The sequence below is a fragment of the Mya arenaria genome, chromosome 15, assembly GCF_026914265.1.
Source record: "Mya arenaria isolate MELC-2E11 chromosome 15, ASM2691426v1".
Taxonomy (NCBI): domain Eukaryota; kingdom Metazoa; phylum Mollusca; class Bivalvia; order Myida; family Myidae; genus Mya; species Mya arenaria.
This window is the reverse complement of record NC_069136.1, coordinates 32656810-32684411: the sequence shown is the minus strand read 5'-3', so window position 1 is coordinate 32684411 and position 27602 is coordinate 32656810. Positions and strand designations below refer to the sequence as shown.

Sequence of the window (27602 nt, the reverse complement as noted above, 5' to 3'; positions counted from 1 at the left end):
CATTTCTAAGACAAAGCACCATGAAGTTGAGCTCACTGTCCTTTGACAGCTCTTGTTAACCAGGTTTTCAACGAAAACCAGGTTATAAGAATAGAGATGTTGTTTGGCGGGCAGGCGCGCGTCAAATATTGATTTCCCCCCAATTACGTAAGCTAGCATTGATGGATAGTAATGAAAGTTGGTGTGTAGGTAGCCTATGTAAAGAGCTAGCTTGGGATTGAAGGTTGTGGAGTCAAGGTCACTTTTACAAAAAATAGAAAATGCGGTTTCCACCCAATAACTTAAGTATGTATTGATGGATAGTGATGAAATTTAGCTTATGTGAAGAGCAAGGTTGGGATTGCTTTTGAAGGGGTCTGGATCCTAACTTGCACAAGAAATTTATTGCAAATAATTTCTGATTGCCCATATTAAAAACCTGGTTTCATCGCATTGCGGTGCTTCTAGTTTTATTTCTTTCACATAGCAAAAGCATGTTTCACAGTAATCTCGATAAATGTTTGAAAGCTCTGAGTATCTTGAGTTCATTTTGATGCTTCCATTGATATGCTTGATCTATTTCCAGGTTTGTTTTATTATTTGTACATGGGGATGTTGGCTGTGTTCTGTACAAATGCTATCAACATTTTCTCTGGGGTGAATGGCCTGGAGACTGGACAAAGCTTCATCATTGCTGTCTCGGTTCTCATCTTTAACTTCCTTGAGCTATTAGGTAAGTTATAGGGCCATTTCACCAAGGATTGTTTTGGTTTCGAGAGTACCGGATCCCTCTTTTAGTCGATCGGCCCTATTTTTGCAAAATAAGTTGGGGAACCTGAATGCACTAACGTGCACTAACCTATACCTTCAGGGTAAGATCTGGTGCGAATGCATTAATCCCCCGAGGGTCGGGTACCTCAAAAGTGATCGGCTACTGTTTTTAAACAAGTTGAAAAACAGTAGCTGATCAAAAACCGTCGGCCTGTGGTCGCCTTGGTCGTCCGAGGGTCCTCTGAAGGTCCACTTGTCTCGCCCGCCCTCTGGAGCCCTCTGGAGCTTTCGTTTAGCCATTGCCGCTCTCTTCCTTGGGTCGTGCGTAGTGTCGTCAGAGTGTAAGCACCTGACCATCACCAGATCCTCGGACGATGTGTTGATGGCTCGAGGAGCGTCCGTGAATCGTCCCTCGCCGTGGTTCATTGGTTGGGACTCGGCTTAAAAAATGGGGATGATTGGATGCGATTCAAGATGACAATCTGGCCAATCAAAAAAAAAATCATCGGGGATAATCTGGTACAGATCGGGCCAATTGGAAATTAACAATCCTTGGTGAAATTGTGGTATTAAAGATGCTGTATCAATTTTTTCATCACAATTGTCTTGTAGCAATATCTTATAGGGATTTCCCTAGCCCCAAAGGCACAACATTAAATTTACATGTATTTCAAGGATCTGACTATATCTATTTAACATTGATATTGGTCAGGGTCTGTGTACTTGTTTTCATATTTCCTCTCCAAAATGGATGTTTTATGCTCTCTTTTTTAAACCGTTATTTTTTAAGCCATAAAACATAAAATTTGGAATGGAAGTATGAAAATCTTTGATCTGATCTTTTATTAGCAGTCTTTCATCACTGGTTTGCAGATATTTATGTAAAAAATTTGCTAATTTCAAGACAAAAAATAAAAGTTGGAAAAACGGTAAATCTGTGAGAGTGGAGCTTTAATGTTATGTTGCCCCATATATTCTTAGGCGGAGATCTGTTGAGTTGTACTGTCTGAGTGTCACAAACTTAATTAGTGCAACTCCTCCGAAACGACTGGTCTAATTGAAATGAAACTTCCAACATCACATGTGGATAGAGTATTGACTGGAGCAAAAAAAATCACACACAAAAATAGTGTCCTTGCTTTTGAGTTCCAGCGACAGCAAACAAAATTCAATCTTTGGCCATAAAAAACTATTAGGGATATGTGTTAAGCAGCCAATGAAGGGTGTTGGCCAAACTGGCTGCTTTATGAAGTGTTGATTCTTTTTGCCCAATGTTTAAATCTCACTAGTCAAACAAATGCTGTAGGAAACTGAAGGTCATGCTACAATTTTCGTGTGAATTGTACTTAAATAATAACAGCTATTGTAGTATTAATGTTTTTATTATAAGTGTTTAGTTTTTTTAGCTTGACTCTCTAAGAATATTGAGAGCTTTACTACTCACGCTGGCGTTGGCTTCACAATTAATTACCATCATACAAACTGAAATAATTTTATGTATAATGACTTCTTGGTCATTTATTCTATAATTGGCAATCAATTACCTTTCAAATAATATCAGAGTAATATGGTATTCACCAGGTATCAAGAATAAACTTGCTTGTTAAGGAAGCTATTGAGAAATAGCTTATATGTGGATACCTAAATCAGTCTTTGATATGATGCCAAAGATAAACAAGGTTTTTGAGAAATGATTTTATCTCATACTGCTAATAAGACAAGTACCAGCTTTTAATTAAAACTTACAAAGTTTTAGTTTTGAACTATTTAAAACTTACAAAGTTTAAGTTTTGAACTATGATTCAGTAAGAGATAGATCTATATAAAGTTTACATGATCGTCCAATACCGCCCAGTCACCGATATGTTAAATAATGCTTTCCCATTGGTACACATGATTTAAAACTTTTCTTGCATACCTTTAATTTCCCTGTTGAATCAAATTTGATGTTAAATAGTTTATAAATAATCAACCAAAATGTAAGTTGTTTACTGTCATCAAGGTGCTCGCAGACTTAATAAAGTTCGCAAGAAGATCACAATTTCTCAACATTTTCCAGTTAAATTGAAACATTTTAGGCAGAGTTCTTCAACATGTCTCATCGTCAAGATATTTACTGATCAACAAAGTGGAGAAACGGAGTAGATAATGGTTATCAGGCTACACCTATTTAATCTTCTGTTCTACTGATTTTCAAGAAAAATTATAAGGGAGTAAAAAAAAAAGAACATTTTTTTTCCATTTCAAAGATATAACAAAGCAATGAAAGGCGATTTTCATATTAAAATAAACAAACACATTCTAAAGGCAAGGGGAAAGTTGTATAATATATTCCTAACCTTTACATATTTGATGAAAAACACATTTTATTCTGATGTAATGCAGGTTCTGTTAGCATTTTATCATTATTTACACAGGTACTGCATGAAATCAAATCACCATTGTCCATAGTTGTAGTTTTACATGAGCAGTGCGTTTGAAAGAACACTTCACTAATTGTACTGGTTTGTTGTATACAGAATGTCACACCACCTTGTATTATTGTTTTTATACATTGTTACACAATGCAGTGTTTGTTCAGCTCTTTTTGGGGCCAATATTCGGCCCCATTCCCTTCTATAAATAATTCCCTTACCCAGGTCAAAAAATCCCCTTTTAAAAAGAAAAAGGTGTTGTTGTTTTTAAGGGCATTGACCTCTTAACCATACTGATACAGTATTCATAAAAATGTCAATGGGTTTGTTAAATTAACTGTTTGAAAACAAGCTGAACATTATTTGAGTCATGTCAGTATTTTCCCTATTTTTGCGAAAACATGTAATATGAACATTGTTACCTGAAGGATGTACTTCTCTAACATGTCACTTGTGAATTGAGTTCTGAAAGCTGATGTTGATTACTCAGCATTTCACCTCAGTAAGTCCACAAATACAGAAGGTCTGCCAATCACTCGGCTGATTCACTTGACGGCCACTCTGATTATTGTTTCCAGAGTTTGAATCACGGTAAAATCCTCATGTACTTTCTTCACTCCAAATTCTCAAGTACAATCTGTTTTAACTGCCATGATAAACTTCCCCAATCTTATTTCTTGTCTTGTGGATGTCCAAAGAAGCAGAAAATATTATGAAACTGCTAGCACAATCACAGGCATGATGTATTTTGCCGGTTTACTTGAAGATTTTCTTCTTGAAGACAAAGCTTATATGAGCGCCTTGGGAAATAATTATTACAAATGAAATAAGCATTGATATGAAATGCCCAAAATGAAGTTGTTTTCTATGTATATCTATGTATATCAATTTTTTCCAAACTTCTTTCTTTAAAGGGTTTGTCATTGGTGCATCTGTAACATAGTATTGTAAAACCCCAAATTGTAAAATAATACTTGATTCCTAATGTTTGATTGATTTACAATCAGGGCTTCTAAAAACCGGCAATTTGCCGGTCTGGACCGATTTTGGCCAAGCCAGACCGATTTCAGTTTCAAAAAGTATAAAAAAAATCGGTCCGAAATTTTCTCATTTTTTTTAGAATTTCGGTCCAAAACGACTAAGTCAATCAAAGTTGTAGAAATTGTAATACACAAACATTTACGGGTCATTCACACATTCAAAACTACCCCCAATAGGTCATAAAAGTGACTTAGTTACCATGAGACCGATGCGACCAGCTGCTTTTTTCCGCTACGCTGAACACTCTAAAGCCTATCTGTAATTAGCAGATGCTTGCAATCGGTCCAATCACGTGTTTTGATATTGGCAGAAGACACAATTAAACAAACTATGTGTTAATTATGTGCTTGCAGCTATCCTGATGAAGTGTTAAAATCGGTCAATATTTTCACATGGCAATATGAATATGCTATGTCGTCGTCGATCATTACATGATATATCCGTTTGTTGATTACCAAACTGTTAAATTTATATTGTTCTTTTAAATTGCATAGAATGTCATTGTTAATCCGAACCTAGTCATATATAGGATATCAACAGCGATACGCTTGATTAACTACATAGTCTGGAAGCTGAGTGCGCCGCTTACGTCATTTTAATTCGCAGTAATGAATAAATCATTGTCGATATCACACTTATAGCTTGAAGCCCCGATTATAAATCTAGATATATATTATTATTCAAGAGTATCAGTTGAATGTTGACCCACTGTAGATGCATTAAGCAAATAAAACATAATACTGTTTCACTTTTTGTCGTCTGACCGCTTCCCGACAGCCACAGTTATTTACGATCGCAATTGTTCTTATTAGAAACGCCGCAGTACTCGATGAGAATCTCATTTGAATTAAGCTTGTATCAATGACTATCTGAATCGGCTATGCGGCTCTAGAACCCTCTTAGGAATTGCAATATCGCGAAAAACTATTGACAGAAAAGACGTCGCGAAAATGTGTGACGTTTTTAAATAATCAGACTTTTTAACAGGCCTTTCTTTTTTTTTTGGGGGGGGGGTGGGGCGGATCTAGACCGATTGTGACTGGGTCCGGACCGATTGAGGTTCCAAAATTTTAGAAGCCCTGTTTACAATTATTGACTATTGATGGTTTTTAGCTTGACTATTCGAAGAATAATTAGCTCAACTATTCAAAGAATAAGGAGAGCTATATAACTCACCCAAGCGTCAACGTCGGCGTCACACCTTGGTCAAGGTTTTGCAATAATTTTGCAATTTTGCACATTTAAGTCATTATCTCAGTAAATACATCATGTATTGCATTGAAACTTTAGATATGTATTTCCAACTATCTAACCTACTAAATTAATGAAGTAAGATGACACTTATTTGAATTTAATGCAAAAAAATGGGCCTTTTTAATTTTACTTAGAAATTCCAGTTAAGGTTTTGCATGTTAGCCCACATAGGTTAATATCTCAGCAACTACTTGATATATTGCACTTTATACAATGGTACTCAACCATCCAACCTACTTAATTAACCAAGTAATATAACTCTAGTTTGCATTTAATGCAAATAATGACCCTTTATTATTTGACTTAGAAATTCTGGTTAAGGTTTTGCATGTAACCACATTTAAGTCATTATCTCAGTAAATACATCATGTATTGCATTGAAACTTTTGATGTATGTATTCCCAACTATCTAACCTACTAAATTAATGAAGTTAGATAACACTTTTTTGAATATAATGCAAATTAGGCCTTTTTTTAATTATATGTTTTACGAACGGCCAGAGTTGTGAAGTGTCGGAGGAGGAGGAAATAAAAATAAAAATAAAATTACATTTCTGGAATTTTATTTTTTGGTCGGGAAAAAAACACACAGAAAAGCAAAAGCTATGATGTATTCTCTATGACGTTCTATTTTAATGTCAAGTCAATATGTTAGTGTGCACATTTGTTTTTGCTTTATCTGACAAGTTCACTTCATATTTTCATTAATCACTCTTTATACTTTGTAAATGCAGGTTATAATAGACAAGTGACATAATAATAATCAATTATTTTCGGTAAATCTATTTGCCATTTTGAGTTTAAGGAAACGGCTATCACTTCACTGTGTTGTCTTGGCTGCAAATTGTCTGATACCAATTCACCAACCATGTCATTGTTACAGTTAGCAAAAGAGCTTTTTTGTTTCCTTCTATACAGGGAATATTTATCCGCCAGGAACTAGCGATCCAGGAACTTGTAAATCAACTGATTCTAGCTGTCTGATAAAACAAAAGCTGTCTATCCAACAGTGATTCAAATAATACTAGTTGTCCATCACACATTCTGTCCAACAAGCAGTTCAAACAACACTGGTGGTCCAACCAACACTTCCGGTCCATCCATTTATAGTAACTGTTGTTCAACCAACACGTATGGTCCATCCAATATAGCGGTCCAGTAAGCAATAGATGCCCAACCAACAATAGAGTTTCAACAGGCACTAGCTTACATCATGTTGCTACCAATCTAGCAGCCCAACTGATTGTAGTGATGTTCTACATTGAAAGTGATGGTCTCAGTAGATAACATCAGCATATTTGAATCATATCTGTAAAGAAAAGAATGGAACATTAAAAGTATATTTTTTATAAAAAAAATAAGTTACTTTCAGACTTATTTATCTAAAAAAAATTATTACATAGTATTATAACACACAGAGCAGTATAAATAACATCATTTATATTGATGATGATTTATATATGTTCATTCATAAGACTATTAAATAGTTATACTGTTCCTGGTAATATACATACAGATTCCTCATTATAGATTATCATAATTACATGTCAGATAGTAAAACAGCTTAATGTATTATTTGTGTTAATTTTCAAAACAAAGGTTTTAGAATAGATATTTTTTGTTATTAATAATACTCCAATAAGAATAGTAACCGCAGTCTTTTCTGAACCATCTACCCCACCCACCAGAACTAAACTGTTCAGGTAAACAGTCAAGCGATTTATAGCTCATGACATTCAATTATATCACAATAATGTAATATAAACTCATTTAATTGACAAATCTAATAAAAATAAATAAATAATAACAAACCTGGAACGATAATTAGTCCATATTTATCGCTGTTATAACCCGGAAGTCACTCTGCCGCAAAGGATTATCCGGGTGAGCTAAAACCCGGTACCAGGTATCGATATCGAGAAAAGCCGTTATCACAGTTTATGATACCGGATTATGTTGATACTGTGTTATTTAAAGTATGCATTGGTTGTCGAAAAGCAATTAATAACGGACTGTGGATACTTGAATTTATCATCTGATATTAACATAATTCGGTATCAGAAAGTGATACCGGATACCGGGGGATACCAGGTACCGGATACCAGGTTTTTAGCACCAGCCTGCAAATCCGATGAATGTTTTTCATTGGCTTAAACTTTTTCAGAGATGTTTACACCAATGTTTTTACAACTATTGCGATGTCCTCTGCTTTTAATGATTTGCCGCGATAAAGTTTCATCGGCGGAAATAAAATAAAAAAACGAAATCACAATTTTATTTTTATTTCAAAAATGAGTTTTTTTGAGCGGCGGTGTTCGTAAAACATAGAATCAAATAAAAAAGGCCTTATGGGCTTTTATTATTTGATTTAGGAATTCTGGTTAAGGTTTTGCATGTAAGCACACATAGGTTATTATCTCAGCAACCACTTTATGTATTGCATTGAGACTTTATACAATGATACTCAACCATCCAATCTTCTTAAATAACCAAGTAAGATAACTGTAGTTTGCATTAAATTCAAATTATGGCCCTTTTTTATTCAATATAGAAATTCGAATAAATCATGTATTGCATTGAAACCTAATGCGGCTCATATGTTTTTCACAACCAGGCATTAATAATTCCGGTTTGTTTTGTTTAAATAGTCAATCTTGGCAATTCATTTTCATTTTCATTTCGGAAAAAGAGGTGCAGTAAATCGATGAACAACTGATAAATTTATTGTGGCCTCACCTTTGCAATAAGTTAGATTTCCTATTCCCATATTTTGAGAGAAAAAATCTCACATGGGCAAAATGTGTCCTGAAAAGGTGCAGGATGGGCCTTGATTCTGTCCATTTCATATGTTATAATGCCTGATTTAACTGCATATATACTTTCAGGGGACTGCAGGGCGGCTCATGTGTTTAGTGCCTACTTCATGCTACCATATACAGCAGTTTGTGCTGCACTTCTTTACCATAACTGGTGAGCCTGTACTGAACAATACACTCAGGAATATTTTTATCTCCTAACATGTGCATGTACCCTGTACATGGCTCATCGTAATATTGACCATTTTCATCTACCATAATTATTTCCTCGACTATGAGACTATTTTAACCTCAAAGTAGAGGGCCTGTCTTATATGTGAGTCTATAAGAGATTCAGAAAGAATAGAGTCAGAATCAGTAATATTCAACATTTTATAATTAAAATATTTTGAAAAAAAATAATCATGGTTTTATTTTTCCATATCGGAAATTGAAATTATTTTTTTCTAACAATTAGGCTTTGCGGACATACGGACATTCTGGCATGTTTCAATACACATTCCATTAATCATTTAATATACATTATTTATTCGCAATATTCAATGGTTATTTATTTCTCCTAATTTAAGTCCCATCAACTGCAATCCAAACAAACACCTGTGAAAATTTAACTTATTAGCACATGTGATATGAATGGAGAATTTACATGTATGTTTGATGAACTGAATCAAGAGATCTTGTTAAAATATATTGTTAAAGCTTGTAATCTGAAATCTGGGCTCTCAGAAGGTCCTGATTATGTCATTAATGAATTCTTTAAATATGCTCCCAATAATGTACTTGAATACCTACATAAGTTGTTTAATAAACTGTTTGATATAGGATATTTTCCAGACTTGTGGACTGAAGGCTATATTGTGCCAATTTTCAAAATGGGAAGTAGGGAAGACTCTGTAAACTATAGGGAAATCACTCTTCTTAGTACATTGGGATGACAGGCTAGGCAGAGAATTATAATGTATATGTTGAAGCACAGGCTGGTTTTAAACAAAAAATGAGTATTGTGGATAATATTTTTGTTGTCGATGGACTATTACAGCATATGTTTAACAAAAATAAAAGATTATTTGTTGCCTTTATAGATTTTACAAAAGCCTTTGATTATATTGAAGGACAAACACTATTTTTACAAGCTTATCAAACTATGATTGAGAGGAAATTTATGATATTGTTAGAAATATGTATATAAATTAGGGATGCAAACGAATGGCAAAACTGATATTCGAATATTCGGTAATTCTTTTGATCGAATATTTGATTTCCAAAATACATATTTTAGAAGATGTAGTTAACTACTATAATTATTGTCTAAAGTAATAGCCGGGGCATTTTTACCCTACATTGTCGTAGCCAGTATGCGCGGCGGATACCGATTTCCCCCAAATAAGTTTGATTTTTTTTCATTATCAGGAAGAAAAAAGCAATATATTATAAACAAACAAATACGGAATAATTTCAATTCCGTAGCCTTTATATTTTTAAACAATGTGAAATTAGATGGATTACTAGTCAAATAGCATTTGCACCAAAGGAGGGCCTTTCCATAGGATGAGCAGCCTCGTTCTGAGATTGACCTCTTAATTAACTTAATATAACTATGGAAAACCCAAACCAACTTGGGAACTAGTAAAATAGTAAAACGAAAACAAATGTTGATTTGACTCATTTTATGTACAACGATATAGGAAATGTATCCTAAAACGCTATATTATATATATATATAATTACATTTGTATTTCAATGCTTGAACATTGTAACGAAACATGGAAAACCATTTAAAGCACATGCATTTCACAACATAATTGTAGCACATGGCATTCATATCATCACTGCGATTAAGGCTATGCTGCACAACTTTGGTGTTAAAGCCGATTCCTAGCCAGTTATTGAAACATTAGGGGAACTCTTTATAGTACCTGACGATATGTCCCTAAATGACATATGGCGCGTGTTGAGTGTATTGTCATCACATTCACACCTCTGGCATTAGGGGTATATCGTTGTAAAAACAAGACAAGCGGACTTTATAAACAAAAACAGTGTTGTAGGCAAAAGGTTTTTGAACAGGGTTGTTTTCAACTCTGTTCAGTGTATCCACAAACTCGACACTCACAACATAAAATGCCTATTAATAGTAACAAGTGTCGTCTGCCTCTTTACCACCAAAAATATAGTTTGAGAAAGTGTGGACTATATAAATTGCAAGCTATGTTTCCAATAACCAAGCTAGATTTGAGAAAGCAAGAAGCAATCATAACGCAATATCTATTTTAATCATTTAATTTGTTGAACTTAAATAAAGATAATGTTAAAGTAGTATCCCTGCGCCCAAAAGTGAATGAACATCGAAACGTAAACAAAGGATTACTATCCACTCAAAGCGCATCATTCCATCACGTGACACAATGATCTCATTGATCTCAATGATCAGGGCTTCTAAAAACCGGCAATTTGCCGGTCTGGACCGATTTTGACCAAGCCAGACCGATTTTAGTTTCAAAAAGTGTAAAAAAATTGGTCCGAATTTTTTTTTTTTTTCCAAAACGACTAAGTCAGTAAAAGATGTAGAAATTGTAATACAAAAACATTCATGGGTCATTCACACATTCAAAACTACATCCAATAGGTCATAAAAGTGTCTTGGTTACCATGAGACCGATGCGACCAGCTGCTTTTTCCGCTACGCTGATCACTATATAGCCTATCTGTTAATTAGCAGACGCTTGCAATCGGTCCAATCACGTGTTTTGGTATAAGCAGAAGACACAATTAAACAAACTATGTGTTAATTATCTGCTTGCAGCTTTCCTGATTAAGTGTTAAAATCGGTCCATATTTTCACATGGCAATATGCTATGTCGTCGTCGGTCATTACTGGTACATGATATCCGTTTGTTGATTACAAAACGGTTAAATTTAAATTGTTATAAAGAACCATTGCTGGTTAAAAACGGCTTTAAAGATAAATGCATGTCATTGTTAATCCATGAAAGCATTAAAATACCGAATTAATTAACGTAATAATATATAAGATATCAACAGCGATACGCTTGATTAACTACATTGTCTGACAGCTGAGTCCGCCGCTTACGTCATATTTATTCGCAGTAATGAAAAGATCGTTGTCGATATCACACTTTAAGCTTGTTGCCCCGATTAAAAATCTAGATTTATACTATTCAAGATTATCAGTTGAATGTTGACCCTCTAAAGAAGCATTAAGCAAATAAATCATGTTTCACTTTTTGTCGTCTGACCGCTTCCCGACAGCCACAGTTAATTACGATCGCAGTCTTTCTTGTTAGAAACGCCGCAGAACTCGATGAGAATCTCATTTGAATTAAACTTGTATCAATGACTAACCGAATCGGCTATACTGGCTCTAGAGCCCTCTTAAGAATTGCCACATTGCAAAAAATATTGACAGAAAAGACGTCGCGAAAATGTATGACATTTCTATAAAATCGGACTATTGAACAGGTCTTTCTTTTTTTGAGGGGGGGGGGGGGATCATTTATTTATTTATTTATTATTTTTTTTGGGGGGGGGGGGTCGTCGCCGGGACCGGACCGATTGAGGTTTCAAAGTTTTAGAAGCCCTGTCAATGATTGTACAGTTTCCCCGCTTAAAACATCACATGATAGCCCACGTGGGAATAACAAACGCACGCCATTTTGACAGGCACGTACTAAAGTGCTGGCGAGTTAGCTGACGATATAGAAATAGAAGAGAGTTGCTGACCATATAGACAATGAAGGAAAAAAAAGTTTTGAAATTAAAGATTTTTCAATACTTAATGTTAACTTTATTTTATATATTTTTATAGTTTACGTATAGACGGATGTTTGTGTATTTTTTTTGGAAAATGGCATTTCATTGAAATGAATTGAGTTATATTTTTTTGCTGGTTTGGTGTAAATATGAGAAAATATCACGGATTTATAACTTTTTTAGGTGTTTCATCTACAGTTGTTTGAAATCAATTATTTTAATTTTGATCATTTTAATTAAAAAACTATTTCTCTTTAATCTGTTGTATTTTCGAAGTTGTTTGGTGAATAATAAGGCAAACATAGGCAAACTCTTGCTAATGAGTATAGTTTGATGTGTATATATTTCATTTTCTTGGTTGGGAATAGCACAAGCATTCACCCTTTTTTATATTTTCATTTTCTATTATTAAACCCCACACATTTACGGGGAGGAAGGCTTCGTGGAGTTTGTTTCTATGCTGTTTCAATAATTCACCAGCCGTTGCATATTATCTTTTTATCGTTCCTCCCGGCTGAGAATCCATTTTTTATGTAAATAATAGGGATGGAAACCGGATACCAAATCGGTATCCGGATATTTGTATCAAGCATTCGAATACTATCCGGATACTCGTATCAAAATGTTTTCATAATAAGTAAATTTCCTAGTATATGTCACCCACCTTCTGTTATTTGAGATAATTGTCCATTTAATTTATAATTCGTCATATGGCTATTTCACTTTTTCATTCATTCTTTCTCAGTCTTAATCATTTATAATGTTATAATCAAATCTAAACAACTCATTTTTAAGTCATAAAACTCATGATGAATACCACATAAACACCTCGCGAATTTGATTGTCACTTCGGCCGAGGTGGTTGCTTGGTTACTGCCACGTGATTTCGAGTTTGTTATTTATCAGCAGGTTTCATGTTAAATAGCGCTTTGATAGTCGATTGTAATTTTATTTCATTACATTGTTTGATTTAATGCAATACCTACAATTTCTGCGGTGTTTTGTAATGAAGGATATAATTGCTAAAAAGATAAGAAGACAAATTCTTTATTTACATGCGTGTACTTTTTTTTATTTATCAATAAACTAAACATGTTTACATATCGTATGAAAAATAAAATACACTAGGCATATTTCCGTAGTCGTGATACAGGAATAACGATTAATAATTCAAAACAAGATGCAAAATGATGGAAATTTGATTGAAAAGTGAAAAGATAAACAAATTTGTTTTTGTATTTGTTGTTCAGATGGCAATAATTTCTTCATGCATATTCAACAAAAATGCGATTGGTCATTAATAGCTTTGATTGCACGACCCTTAACTTGTGATTGGACGATCAATTCCTACGGATTAATGATCAATCCGTTTAATATCAACTAGTGCCAATAAGTGTCAATTAAGCACATCTGAGATCATAAAACAACACTTGTCATTGTAAACAAGGTCATAGAACTTCACATGGTGCTGCACAAGGACACAATATCACGCCTTGTGCAAACACCCAATTAGCAGACGATTTGTGACACATACCCGCTTCGCGACAGACACTGTTGATCACCTGAAATATTTCATTTGAAAAGTTTTATAACAATTGCTATGTCTCTGCTAAGCTATTTCATTGAAATTTTAATTCTTAACGAATAGTCGAATACCCATTTTGGTATCCGAATACTTGCGTGATATCCGGATATCCGGATACTCGGATATTCGCTTCCATCCCTAGTAAATAATGTATATATTATTTTAAAATACTATTTAAAATTTTAACAGTGGCCCTAAAAAGGATCGTTTTAAATTCAAAGTTAGTATAGTTTGTGTTAATACCAACATCTAATTACCAACCGGAAATGGTTTTAGTGTATATTTTAAATTCACCCTGGATGATCAACAAATTTCTATTTTATTTCTTTGGTTAATAAATCCTTGGCAAGCCTAACTTATATTGTAACACCATAGGATGGAGTTATGCTGGGATTGGTTTCTTCTCCATCCTGGTTTGCCTGCTTACACAGCGACATTAACTTTATTGTCAATAAAATATTAATTTGTCATTTACCATCATGCTTCAATAAACCTGGGGCGGCCACTGGTTGTTTTACACGGGGACTCTTAGATTCGCTGTGCTACATATCAGCACCTTATTAATACACACATGATCGTGAATCATAATGGTGAAAACCCGTATAAAACCCTGTTCATGCAGCGCTATCAGCGCTTTGATTATTCTCTTTTTTGCACTATTGTTCGAATTTTGCACTATTGTTCGAATATTCGAATACCGATTTTGTCATTTGAATACCAAACATTTGATCGAATATTTGTTTGCATCCCTACTATAAATGTTAGATCAAGAAGTAAAAGCAATGATAAGGTTAGTGATGTATTTAGTTGCAACTTAGGTATAAGGCAAGGGGAAAGCCTTTCCCCATTTTTATTTGCTATGTATCTGAATGACTTAAAAGAAACTTTAATTTTGAAAGGCCATGATGGCATTGATATTGGTATGTTAAAATTATATCTCATTTTATATGCAGATGATATATGTTTTTTTTCTGAAACAAATAAGGGACTGCAATATGGTTTATTTATACTGGAAGAATATTGTGATGGAAGGAAGCTAAAAGTAAATGTTAGTAAAATTCAAGTCGTGATATTTAAAAATGGAGGACAGAGATTAGGTAATATTATGATCACTTATAATAATGAAGAAATTGAAATAATTATTTGGGAATTGTGTTCACCACAGGTGGATCTTTTAATATAGCCGTTGAAAGTAAAGCCGGTCAAGCCACGAAAGCAATTTACACGATGAAGTCATATCTTGTTAAATTTCCATACATCTCTGTAAGTCACAGGTTAGCTTTATTTGATTAACTTATTGACCCAGTGATATGTTATGGTAGTGAAATCTTGGGATATTCTAATGCACCTGAGTCTTAGAGAGATTATACCTTAGATTTTATAAGCAATTACTTGGAGTCAAATTGCAGACACAAAATGTCTTTGCTTATGGTGAATTGGGCAAGATGCCATGTAAAAATAGAACTATGTACAATGTCATTAGATATTGGACTAAGATTATATGTACATCAGATATAAAGTATGCTAAATTTGTATATAATATTATGTTAAATGACTTAAGATATATATCCAAATAAGCCATCTTGGGCAAAGCATGTTAGAAATATATTACAACAATTAGGACTTAACGATGCTTGGTTATTCCAGACCGTAGGAAATATGAATTTGTTTTTATATCATGTTAAACAAAGATTAAGTGACCAATATAAGCAAGAATGGAATGCAGATATACAAAGTTCAAGTAGAGCATTAACGTATAGACTGTTTGCTGAACTTAAATTTCAACCGTATTTAGATATTGTTAACATTGAAAAGTATAGAACCTCATTAACTAAATTACGTGTTTCGTCACATAGACTTTGTATAGAAACAGGTCGATGAAACAAACCAACACCTATTACAGTTAATGAAAGAGTCTGTTTATTTCTGCTCGCTATAAAATCTATTTCAACTGTAAATGACGTATAAAATTAAAAACTGATACATACAATATTAAGGAAACTACCGATTTTTCATTAACATGAGGTCAGTATAGCCCCCGCAGTTCAAACGTCAGAATCTGACATCAACGTCATAATTTCTCAAAGTAAGAGCCGTTCGCCGCAATACAACGTCGATGTCCCACTTAATACACACATGATCGTGAATCATAATGGTGAAAACCCGTATAAAACCCTGTTCATGCAGCGCTATCAGCGCTTTGATTATTCTCTTTTTTGCACTATTGTACGAATATTCGAATACCGATTTTTTCATTTGAATACCAAACATTTGATCGAATATTTGTTTGCATCCCTACTATAAATGTTAGATCAAGAGTTAAAAGCAATGATAAGGTTAGTGATGTATTTAGTTGCAACTTAGGTATAAGGCAAGGGGAAAGCCTTTCCCCATTTTTATTTGCTATGTATCTGAATGACTTAAAAGAAACTTTAATTTTGAAAGGCCATGATGGCATTGATATTGGTATGTTAAAATTATATCTCATTTTATATGCAGATGATATATGTTTTTTTTCTGAAACAAATAAGGGACTGCAATATGGTTTATTTATACTGGAAGAATATTGTGATGGAAGGAAGCTAAAAGTAAATGTTAGTAAAATTCAAGTCGTGATATTTAAAAATGGAGGACAGAGATTAGGTAATATTATGATCACTTATAATAATGAAGAAATTGAAATAATTATTTGGGAATTGTGTTCACCACAGGTGGATCTTTTAATATAGCCGTTGAAAGTAAAGCCGGTCAAGCCACGAAAGCAATTTACACGATGAAGTCATATCTTGTTAAATTTCCATACATCTCTGTAAGTCACAGGTTAGCTTTATTTGATTAACTTATTGACCCAGTGATATGTTATGGTAGTGAAATCTTGGGATATTCTAATGCACCTGAGTCTTAGAGAGATTATACCTTAGATTTTATAAGCAATTACTTGGAGTCAAATTGCAGACACAAAATGTCTTTGCTTATGGTGAATTGGGCAAGATGCCATGTAAAAATAGAACTATGTACAATGTCATTAGATATTGGACTAAGATTATATGTACATCAGATATAAAGTATGCTAAATTTGTATATAATATTATGTTAAATGACTTAAGATATATATCCAAATAAGCCATCTTGGGCAAAGCATGTTAGAAATATATTACAACAATTAGGACTTAACGATGCTTGGTTATTCCAGACCGTAGGAAATATGAATTTGTTTTTATATCATGTTAAACAAAGATTAAGTGACCAATATAAGCAAGAATGGAATGCAGATATACAAAGTTCAAGTAGAGCATTAACGTATAGACTGTTTGCTGAACTTAAATTTCAACCGTATTTAGATATTGTTAACATTGAAAAGTATAGAACCTCATTAACTAAATTACGTGTTTCGTCACATAGACTTTGTATAGAAACAGGTCGATGAAACAAACCAACACCTATTACAGTTAATGAAAGAGTCTGTTTATTTCTGCTCGCTATAAAATCTATTTCAGCTGTAAATGACGTATAAAATTAAAAACTGATACATACAATATTAAGGAAACTACCGATTTTTCATTAACATGAGGTCAGTATAGCCCCCGCAGTTCAAACGTCAGAATCTGACATCAACGTCATAATTTCTCAAAGTAAGAGCCGTTCGCCGCAATACAACGTCGATGTCCCACTACCCAATGCCGATAAATGCCACTGAACCTATCTGACTTGTAAGAATACAGGCGTGTCTGAGCTTCACTCTGTAGTTCCTGAGAGCGTTTACCTTTCAGTTCACATTTAAGTTTCGGAAATAGGGCAAAAAATCGCATGGTGCTAGGTCCGGCGAATAAGGGGAGTGGGGAAGATTTTCCTCTTCAAGCTGGATTGTCGCGGTAGTCTGGGGCTCCTCCTATCTATGCGCTGGTGCATTATCCTGGTGAAGCCATCATGCAACACCTGTGGTCTCTTTAATGCCATCGACCTGTACAAGTCACGCCTCAAAACCTTAAATGGAGAACATAGCTGAGGCTTATAACATAATGCATTTGTCGCGTTTTGCGTACTTCATCAAATAGCATAATAAAAACCAGCATTCGCTTCACTGGAGTTTCACTCGATGATCAGTTTAGGTGTTTGCGATGGGAGTTTTTCCTAGGTTCACACAGAACTGTATCACTGCCCGTTTTTTCAATCTGTCTTCTGGAGTCATTTTAAACAAAATTTAACTATTCCGTTCAGACTAAAATGCTTCCTTTGAAATAAACAAACAAACGCACTGACTTAAAACTTCATGACATCACACGTTATTGAAGTCACGTCAAATGTGCAAACTTTCGCGCCGTTTTATTGGTTTCAATGTGAGTGGTCAACAAAACAAGATATTCCCATGGGTTATTTTAGCAACTGCGGAGGAATGCGCGACCACCTGTTTCCATAGTGATCACTACATTGTCGTAATAACATGCTTTACGATGAAACTCGCATTCTTAATTTCAAATTACCTGATTATTATTGTATGAAAGTTTTAAAGATTTGCTGCATATTGTTTTCATTTTATCAAGCTTCTCCACGAACTTCTGGCTATGCCCTCTATATATATAATAAAGAATCCTTTCAAGTCGGGGTGATCAGATTATTTTCCCTTGCAATCGCTGGATATTATAATTCTGTGGAAATCACTGAAAAATCAATGGAAAAGAGCTACTCTGGAATATTACAGATTTGTTTTTGCAAATAAAATATGATACTTAAACAGAATATGCTCAAGATATGAGATATTCCATGAAATTGGGGCTAGGTTATTTTGGTTGTGAATCTAGCACTTATACCTTGTTACTACCTGAAATACATGAGTTCCTTTATTTCTGTTGTCAGGTACCCTTCCCGTGTGTTTGTTGGTGACACTTTCTGCTACTTCTCTGGGATGACGTTTGCTGTTGTGGCAATCCTGGGCCACTTTAGCAAGACCATGCTTCTATTTTTCCTGCCGCAGGTTGCAAACTTTGTATACAGTCTACCTCAGTTGTTCCGTTTCATACACTGTCCTCGACATAGACTACCCCAGTGAGTAGACTCCAAATTTTATGTTTTTTTGTCATATCTCCATGAAAGGATAAGTTTTACAAAACATGACAGTTATTGAACCAATGAATAGTCTTTTCAGGTAGTTAGGCCCCCTAAAAAACAGTAAGTTATACTCTCAGTCTCGCTGCTTTCATTTCCATACGATGGAGCAGTGTTCATTGTCTCTAAGCCTGTCTGTAAACAATTGCTTGTGAAAGTGATTTAGTCTACATTTTTGATTGTATCTTAATCAAACTTATACAGTGGTTATATACCCACGACAACATTATGGCCCTATAGATGCTTCAGCCCTTCCAAATGTATTTTTAAGGGAGACAACTTTGTACAGTCTGTCTGTCCATCACAAATCGTGTCTGCTCTATATCTCCTGAAACATTTGAAGGATTTTGAAATTACTACCCACAAATGTATACCATATAGAGACCATGTGCAGAGGGCATGTTACAACCAGATCGGTTGAAGGTCACACTAACAGGTTAAAGATCATATGATTGCATTTTGTTTTTGCTCAATATTTCAAAGGATATTGAAATAACTCGCTACAAATGTTCACCATATTAAGTTGATGTGCAGAGCAAATGTTACAACCAGCTAGGTTCAAGGTAAAGGGCACACTATATGTAGGTCAAAGGTCATATGGCTACATATCTCTTGAACCATATCATGGATACTACATGTACCAACAAATGTTCAAGGTCACACTTAGAGGTTAAAGGTCAATTTCTTGAACTGCTTGAAGGATTTTAAAATAACTCCGCAAATGTTCACCATATTTAGTTGATGTGCAGAGCCCTTGTTACAACCCCCTTGTTACAACCACAGAAATATGTAAGTTTACACTAATTGGTCAAGGTCAGATGGCTTTTATATGACTACATTTTGTGCTCACCTTATTTTTCTTCAACTGCTTGAAAGATTTTGAAATAACTACCCACAATTGTTCACCATATTGAGACAATGTACAGAGAGCATGTAACAACATGCTCTGTTAAAGGTCAATGTCAAACTGATAGATTAAAAGTCATATGGCTGTAATATGGCTATATTTTTTGGGTCCGCTTCATATCTGTGTCCACATCATATCTCTTGAACCTTCTGAAGGATTTTTAATTACTTATCATAAATGTTCACTATATTGAGCGGAGAGCATGTTACAACCAGCTCTGTTCATGGTCAAGGTTACACTTAACTGGTCAAAGATGATACGACTACATATTGTGTCCGCTCAATATCTCTTGAACCTCCTGGAGGGTTTTGAAATAACTTACCGCAAATGTTTCCAATATTTAGACACTGTGCATTGGGCATGTTACAACCAACTTGGAATAAGATCAAGGTCAAGGTCACACTTAATTGTCAAAGGTCATACAACTATAATTTGTGTCCTATCCATTTCTCTTGAACCGCTTGAAAGGTTTTGAAATTACATGTCACAAAATTTCACCATATTGAGATGACTTAAAACTTAGAGGTCAGATTTTATATACAGTTGAACACCGCTATTCCGAACACTGTTTATCCGAAATTTTATCCGGTATTTCGAAATTATTTTTTGGTCCCTATTTCTTTGTTTAACTAAATTTTTGGTCTGTAATCCGAAATAGCTACCGTATTCAGAGATAATTGCTATTCCGAAATAAATAATACGGCCCCATTTGGTATTTCACACATATTTATAAATTCTTATTTCGTACTCGATCATGTCATAGTTTTTCACACCATAATGCGAATGCACTCGGGCATGGGCTTGAGGTGACATTGGAGCAGAATAAGCGCTTGTTAAAGAATGACATTGAGCACGCGTATGTTACAAACACCGATGTCAGAAAATGAGAGTTCAGCGAGACATCATATCATTCTTTAAAAAAATCAACAAAACGCTCCTGAGTAAACAACATGAAATTTCAGTGCCATTTAAACATGCTTTTTATAAACTGTGCTATGTTTCAAATGCCTGTCATTTTGTTTAAAATGTTTTATGTTGGTTTTAATGAAGAAGAATATTAACAAAATAACGAATTATTTGTCAAATATTAAACACTAAATCAACAAATAAATTTGTATACAAAAGATAACTCAAACCGAGTGTATGTTATTGGTAACGTGTAACCGACATTGCAATTTTCACGACTTAGTATTTCACGTCATCTATAATTCACAAACGCTGTCATTTGCGGAAAATTGTTAATCCAAAACACCGGTATTCCGAAGTAATTTGTTGGGTCCCTACGATTTCGGATTAATGGTGTTCAACTGTAACTTTATTCAACATATTGGGACAATGTTCCTAGAGGGAGAGAACTTTTTTTATTATAAAAATTAACTCTCTAGTTGAAGTAGTTCTTGACCTTTGTGAAACATGATTCACTGATTGCTTTCCTTTTCATGTGAGTTCAGTATACAGTCAAACCTGTATTAAGTGGCCACCTTTGGGAAAAGGGAAAAGTGGCTGCTTACTACAGGTGGCCACTTAGTCCAGGTTGGACTTTTCTGACACTTTAACTTTGTTCAAACAGAGGTTGATTATGTATCTTAACCACCACCTCACCCCACAATTAGTATCATCAGTTCCATTAAAGATGGTTGAATACAATTGTAGAAAAAACAACTTTATTGCAAAATTACAAATATAATGCAATTTATAAAAACTAGGGATGTAAACGAATGCCAAAATTGATATTCGAATATTATTATAATATTATTATTTGCTTAAAGTAATAGTCAGGATAATTTTACCCTACTTTGTCGTAGCGGTGGACCCTGATTTCCCCAAATGAGACTTTGAAATAAGCAATTTTTGGGAAGAAAAAAAAAACAATACATTATAAACAGACAAACAACAAAATCAATTAATTTCAATTCCGCAGCCTTTATATTTGTAAAAAATGCGAAACTAGATGGATTCCTAGTTAAAAAATTGTTTTGCTCCAAAGGAGGGTCTTTCTGTAGGAAAAGCAGCCTCGTTCTGAGATTGACCTCTAAATTTACTAAATATAACTATGGAAAACTCAAATCAACTTGGGAACTAGTAAAATAATAAAACAAAAACACATCTGGATTTGACTCATATATTGTTAAAAAATGGAGGAAATATATCCTAAAACGCTATTCTATACATTTCCATTTCAAAGCACGAACATTGTATCAAAACATGGAAAACAGGTTAAGCACATATATGTAACAACATTATTGGAGCACATGGCATTATTGGAGTTACAGCTTAATTTTAGCAAACAACACATTGGTGTTAAAGCCGATTCCTAGTCAGTTATTGTAAAAGTAGGGCGACTTTTTACAGTACCCGACGATGACCCTAAATGACACATGGCGCGTGTTTAGTGTATTGTCATCATATTCACGCCTCAGAGGACAGTCATTGTAAAAACAGGACAAACAAACTTAATAAACAGCAACAGTGTTGTAGGCAAAATGGTTTTTATTCTCTTTGTTGAGAATAAGTATTATTACTCTTTTTGTCTTTTTTTTTGAATATTCGAATACCAATTTTGACATTCGAATATCAAACGTTTGATCGAATATTCAAATATTCGTTTGCATCCCTAATGAAAACTAATACATAACATAAGCAAAAAAATGCCAAAAATTAGTCCACACAACTACATGTACATGTTTAAGTTCAATTTTTAAAGTAATCATTCATTTTCATTTGCTTAACTTCTGTCTCTTTAAAGTGCATTAACATTAATAATGTCAAGCATTTCCCTCTATGAATCAAAAACCATGAATACACAAGTTCATTGAGTCCTCGTTTCCTGTAATTTTCCTCTGTCTTTTAGTGTTTGGATTTCAATTGTTAGCATAAGCAAGAAACTGATTTGAGTCCGTCCACAGTTCTTCTTGCTCTACAGCTGTTTTCTAATAATTTAATACACTCGACACGTTATTTTAGAGTCAAACACTATTGATTTATTTTATTGTCAGCCATAACCAAAATTAAAAAAAAAATATCACAAACAATGCAATGTAAGTATCCGTTCGTAGAAGTATAAAGCCGTGCAATTGAAATTAATACGGAAAAGAATACACATCGTTACTCGTTTCACACCATCAAGTAAAGTGCAAACTGTAAATTCATAATTATCATCAGGGCTTCTAAAAACCGGCAATTTGCCGGTCTGGACCGATTTTGACCAAGCCAGACCGGTTTCAGTTTCAAAAAGTATTAAAAAAATCGGTCCGAAATTTTCTAATTTTTTTGGTAATTTCGGTCCGATACGACTAAGTAAGTTAAAGATGTAGAAATTGTAATACACAAACATTCATGGGTCATTCACACATTCAGAACTACATCCAATAGGCCATAAAAGTGTCTTGGTTACCATGAGACCAGCTGCTTTTTCCGCTACGCTGATCACTCTATAGCCTGTCTGTTAATTAGCAGACGCTTGCAATCGGTCCAGTCACGTGTTTTGGTATCAGCAGAAGACACAATTAAACAAACTATGTGTTAATTATCTGCTTGCAGCTTTCCTGATTAAGTGTTAAAATCGGTCCATATTTTCACATGGCAATATGTTATGTCGTCATCGATCATTACATGATATCCGTTTGTTGATTACAAAACGGTTAAATTTAAATTGTTATAAAGAACCATTGCTGGTTAAAAACGGCTTTAAAGATAAATGCATGTCATTGTTAATCCGTGAAAGCATTAAAATACCGAATTAATTAACGTCATAATATATAGGATATCAACAGCGATACGCTTGATTAACTACATAGTCTGACAGCTGAGTCCGCCGCTTACGTCATATTTATTCGCAATAATGACAAAAATGTTGTCGATATCACACTTTAAGCTTGTTGCCCCTATTATAAATCTAGATATATACTATCATTCAAGATTATCAGTTGAATGTTGACCCACAAAAGAAGCATTAAGCAATCATAATACTGTTTCTTTTTGTCGTCTGACCGCCTCCCGACAGCCAGAGTTAAATACGATCGCAGTCTTTCTTGTTAGAAACGCCGCAGAACTCGATGAGAATCTCATTTGAATTAAACTTGTATTAATGACTATCCGAATCGGCTATGCTGGCTCTAGAACCCTCTTACGAATTGCCACATCGCAAAAAATATTGACAGAAAAGACGTCGCGAAAATGTATGACATTTCTATAAAATCGGACTTTTGAACAGGTCTTTCTTTTTTTGAGTGTGGGGGGGGGGATTTTTTTTGGGGGGGTGGGGGGTCGTCGCCGGGTCCGGACCGATTGAGGTTCCAAAGTTTTAGAAGCCCTGATTATAATATCCGGTATTTGATTATTATCTTTGTAATTATTAAAATATCTTCATTAAATGTGTCGATTCTGATCGAAAATTCGCCGACGTGTTATAAACATGATCTCTGGATAAGTAAACATGCATGGTAATCATGTGATGTTATAGGCATTTTCATTGGAAGACGGAAATATCCAAGGCTGTTGTTCTTTTCCGTCAACTTCAGTATCAATTAAAGCTGCATATTGGCAAACATTACTTGCGGAAGTGTCAGTGACAAGGGATTAGTGGCCGCTAATTAGTGTTTTAATGGTTTCACGGGACAAATATTAGTGGCCGCGGCCGCGTTAAACAGTTGGCTGCTTAAAGCATGTACTTTATATAGTAAAATCGTATGGGGGGAATTTGGAGTGGCCCGATATGGCAGGTTAAAGCAGGTGACCGTTCAACCAGGTTTGACTGTATTACCCTCATGGGCCTCTTGTTTACATCCCACTCCAACTTCAAGGATGACATTAGTAGCGTTGAGATATTGTGACAAAACTTGGTAAATAGGAAAGTATATAAAGACTTTTTATGCCCCCGAAGGTGGGCATATTAAAATCGCACCGTCCGTCCGTCCGTCCGGCTCTGTAACTTCCCCTTGTATGGACAGATTTTAAAATAACTTGCCACATGTGTTCCACATACCAAGACGACGTGTGGTGTGCAAGATTCGTGTCCCTACCTCAAAGGTCAAGGTCACACTTAGTGTTTATTCACAATGGAGTGCTGCATATAAGGACATAGAATATAGGTTGTCGTGTCCGGGCTGTAACTTTCCCTTGTATGGACAGATTTTAAAATAACTTGCCACATGTGTTCCACATACCAAGACGACGTGTCGCGTGCAAGACCCGTGTCCCTACCTCAAAGGTCAAGGTCACACTTAGTGTTTATTCACAATGGAGTGCTGCATATAATGACATAGAGTATAGGTTGTCGTGTCCGGGCTGTAACTTTATCTTGTATGGATAGATTTTAAAATAACTTGCCACATGTGTACCACATACCAAGACGACGTGTCGCGTGCAAGATCTGTGTCCCTACCTCAAAGGTCAAGGTCTCACTTAGTGTTTATTCACAATGGAGTGCTGCATATAAGGACATAGAGTATAGGTTGTCGTGTCCGGGCTGTAACTTTCCCTTGTATTGACAGATTTTAAAATAACTTGCCACATGTGTTCCACATACCAAGACGACGTGTCGCGTGCAAGACCCGTGTCCCTACCTCAAAGGTCAAGGTCACACTTAGTGTTTATTCACAATGGAGTGCTGCATATAAGGACATAGAGTATAGGTTGTCGTGTCCGGGCTGTAACTTTCCCTTGTATGGACAGATTTTAAAATAACTTGCCACATGTGTTCCACATACCAAGACGACGTGTCGCCTGCAAGACCCGTGTCCCTACCTCAAAGGTCAAGGTCACACTTAGTGTTTATTTACAATGGAGTGCTGCATATAAGGACATAGAGTATAGGTTGTTGTGTCCGGGCTGTTACTTTCCCTTGTATGGACAGATTTTAAAATCACTTGCTACATGTGTTCCACATACGAAGACGATGTGTCGTGTGCAAGACCCATGTCCATACCTCTAAGGTGAAAGATACACTAAGTGTTTATTCACAATGGAATGCTGAATATAAGGACATAACAGTGTAGGTTGTCAAGTATGGGTGGTATTTTCAGAGGCAATTTAAAATAACTTGCCATATGTATTTGACACGTAAAGGCAAGATCAACTTTTCATGTACTGACCTTGTTCGTAGGTCAATGTCAAATTCGGGGGCATTCGTCACATACTGTGACAGCTCTTGTTATGGCATTGCGTTTGGGGTCCCAAGCAGCAGAGTCACTGTAAATGATTAATAAAAAAAACAGTTGAATAAATACAATTTGAGTTAACATGTTGTTATCAAACTTGGTATAAAGGTAGGGTTTATGGAGTACTTTCATTGCATTTTGGGCACCTGGGGTCAAGGTCAAGGTCACTTGACTAAAACAATCGAAAAACGGTTGAAATTGAATATCTTCAGGTATAGTTGAAGAATTTTGACCCATGCCAGAAAAGCAAAGCTAAACATAGGCTAAAAGCATAGCTAAAAGCATTGCAGTATTGGCTGCAAAAGCTTTTGTTAACTAAAACCTGCTGTTTGAAAGCAATTAATTTTTAAAGGCCCCCCAAAACGCTGCAGCGCGCTAAAGCTATCATTTTTTCGCCCAAAAAAGTGTTCTTCATTTTTAGCTGTACTGGTCAAAGGCTGTGCGTCAGTCCGTGTGTCAGTGCGTCATAAACAATTGCTTGTGAACACTATACAGTCTTCAGTTTTGATTATATCACAATAAAACTTGTACAGTATTTAGATATCCATCGGAGCTTGGTTCCTTTCAAAAACCAGCCAGATCTGCCCATGCATGCCTAGATTATGGCTCTTGAAAGTATAAAAAAATGCTATTTTTAGCCAAGTCTGTTTTTAGCCAAGTCTACATGAAAAGTCTAGGATTAAAGGGAGACAACTTGTTTTTTGGTTGTGCAGTTGGTTTTGTGTTGTACTCTCCTTTTCCCTTGTTGAAAAATATCAAAATTACAGTTTAAAGGGGTTGGTTGATTTTTAGCTGTATTAGCCAAAGGCCATTTTGAGCTCTATTGGCCAAAGACCAGAAGTGTCAGTCGTGTGTGCATCCATCTAAACACAATTGCTTGTGAATGTTTGTTCAAATTATGCCCCTGGGTTCATTACTGGCCATGCCCCTGGGTTTACAGGGTTTAAGTATACTTAAATTGGGAAATGTCTGAAAATCTTTTTGTCTGAAACAGCTATGCGGACCCTTGCTATTTTGAATAAGGCATAATTTAGTGGTCCGCTACCATGGTTGTTCAATTAATGCCCCTGGGGTCAAAACTGGCCCTGCCCTGGGGGTCACAAGTTTCCTAGAGACTTATTTAAGAAATATTTTCAAAATCTTCTTGTTTCAAACCACAAGGCTCATACCTTTGATATTTGTTGTGGAACATCACAGTCTAGCAAAACAGTTGAAATTATGCTCCTGGAGCAAAAGCTGGCCCCACCCCTTTTGACCTACTTTTATAATTTTAAAGCTACAGTAATGAAATTTGGACCATGTGTACAGTTTTGCAAACGAGCATCAATGCTTTTGACCAACTTGTTAGCTCACCTTAGCCGTAGGCTGAGGGTGAGCTATTAGGATCGAAGATTATCTGTTGTCTGTCATCCGTCCACACTTAGTTTGTTAAAACTCTAGTGGTCACATTTTTGCCTCAATTGTCACGAAACTTGGTCAGGATGTATGTCCCAGTAATTACTCAGATGAGTTCAAATATTGGTCATCTGGGGTCAAAAACAAGGTCACAAAACCCAAATATGGAAAAACCTTGTTACCACTTTACAGGTAACATTTTCAGCCTAAATATCCTGGAAATGTGTCAGAAAGGTTGTTTTGATGATTTCTAGCTCAAGTTCGAATATGGGTCATCTTGGATCAAAAACTAGGTCACAGAGCCCAAAAATGGAAAAACCTTGTTAACACTCTAGAGGTAACATTTTCAGCCCAAATAACCTGGACATTTGTCAGAAAGGTTGTTTTGATAATTTTTATGTCAATATG

General features: G+C 35.1%; 1 protein-coding gene across 2 annotated transcripts in view; it reads left to right on the top strand.

Moving 5' to 3' along the window:
* Positions 1-27602, top strand: part of LOC128220054 (UDP-N-acetylglucosamine--dolichyl-phosphate N-acetylglucosaminephosphotransferase-like) — a 62533-nt gene that overhangs the window by 17872 nt on the left and 17059 nt on the right. Inside the window, exons 4-6 of one of the 2 annotated variants that reach the window (XM_052928305.1) lie at positions 566-712; positions 8345-8429; positions 18486-18674. In XM_052928305.1, coding sequence (XP_052784265.1) covers positions 566-712; positions 8345-8429; positions 18486-18674 — 421 coding nt within the window. The remainder of the gene's footprint in view (positions 1-565; positions 713-8344; positions 8430-18485; positions 18675-27602) is intronic. The other variant, XM_052928306.1, reaches the window with a different exon arrangement.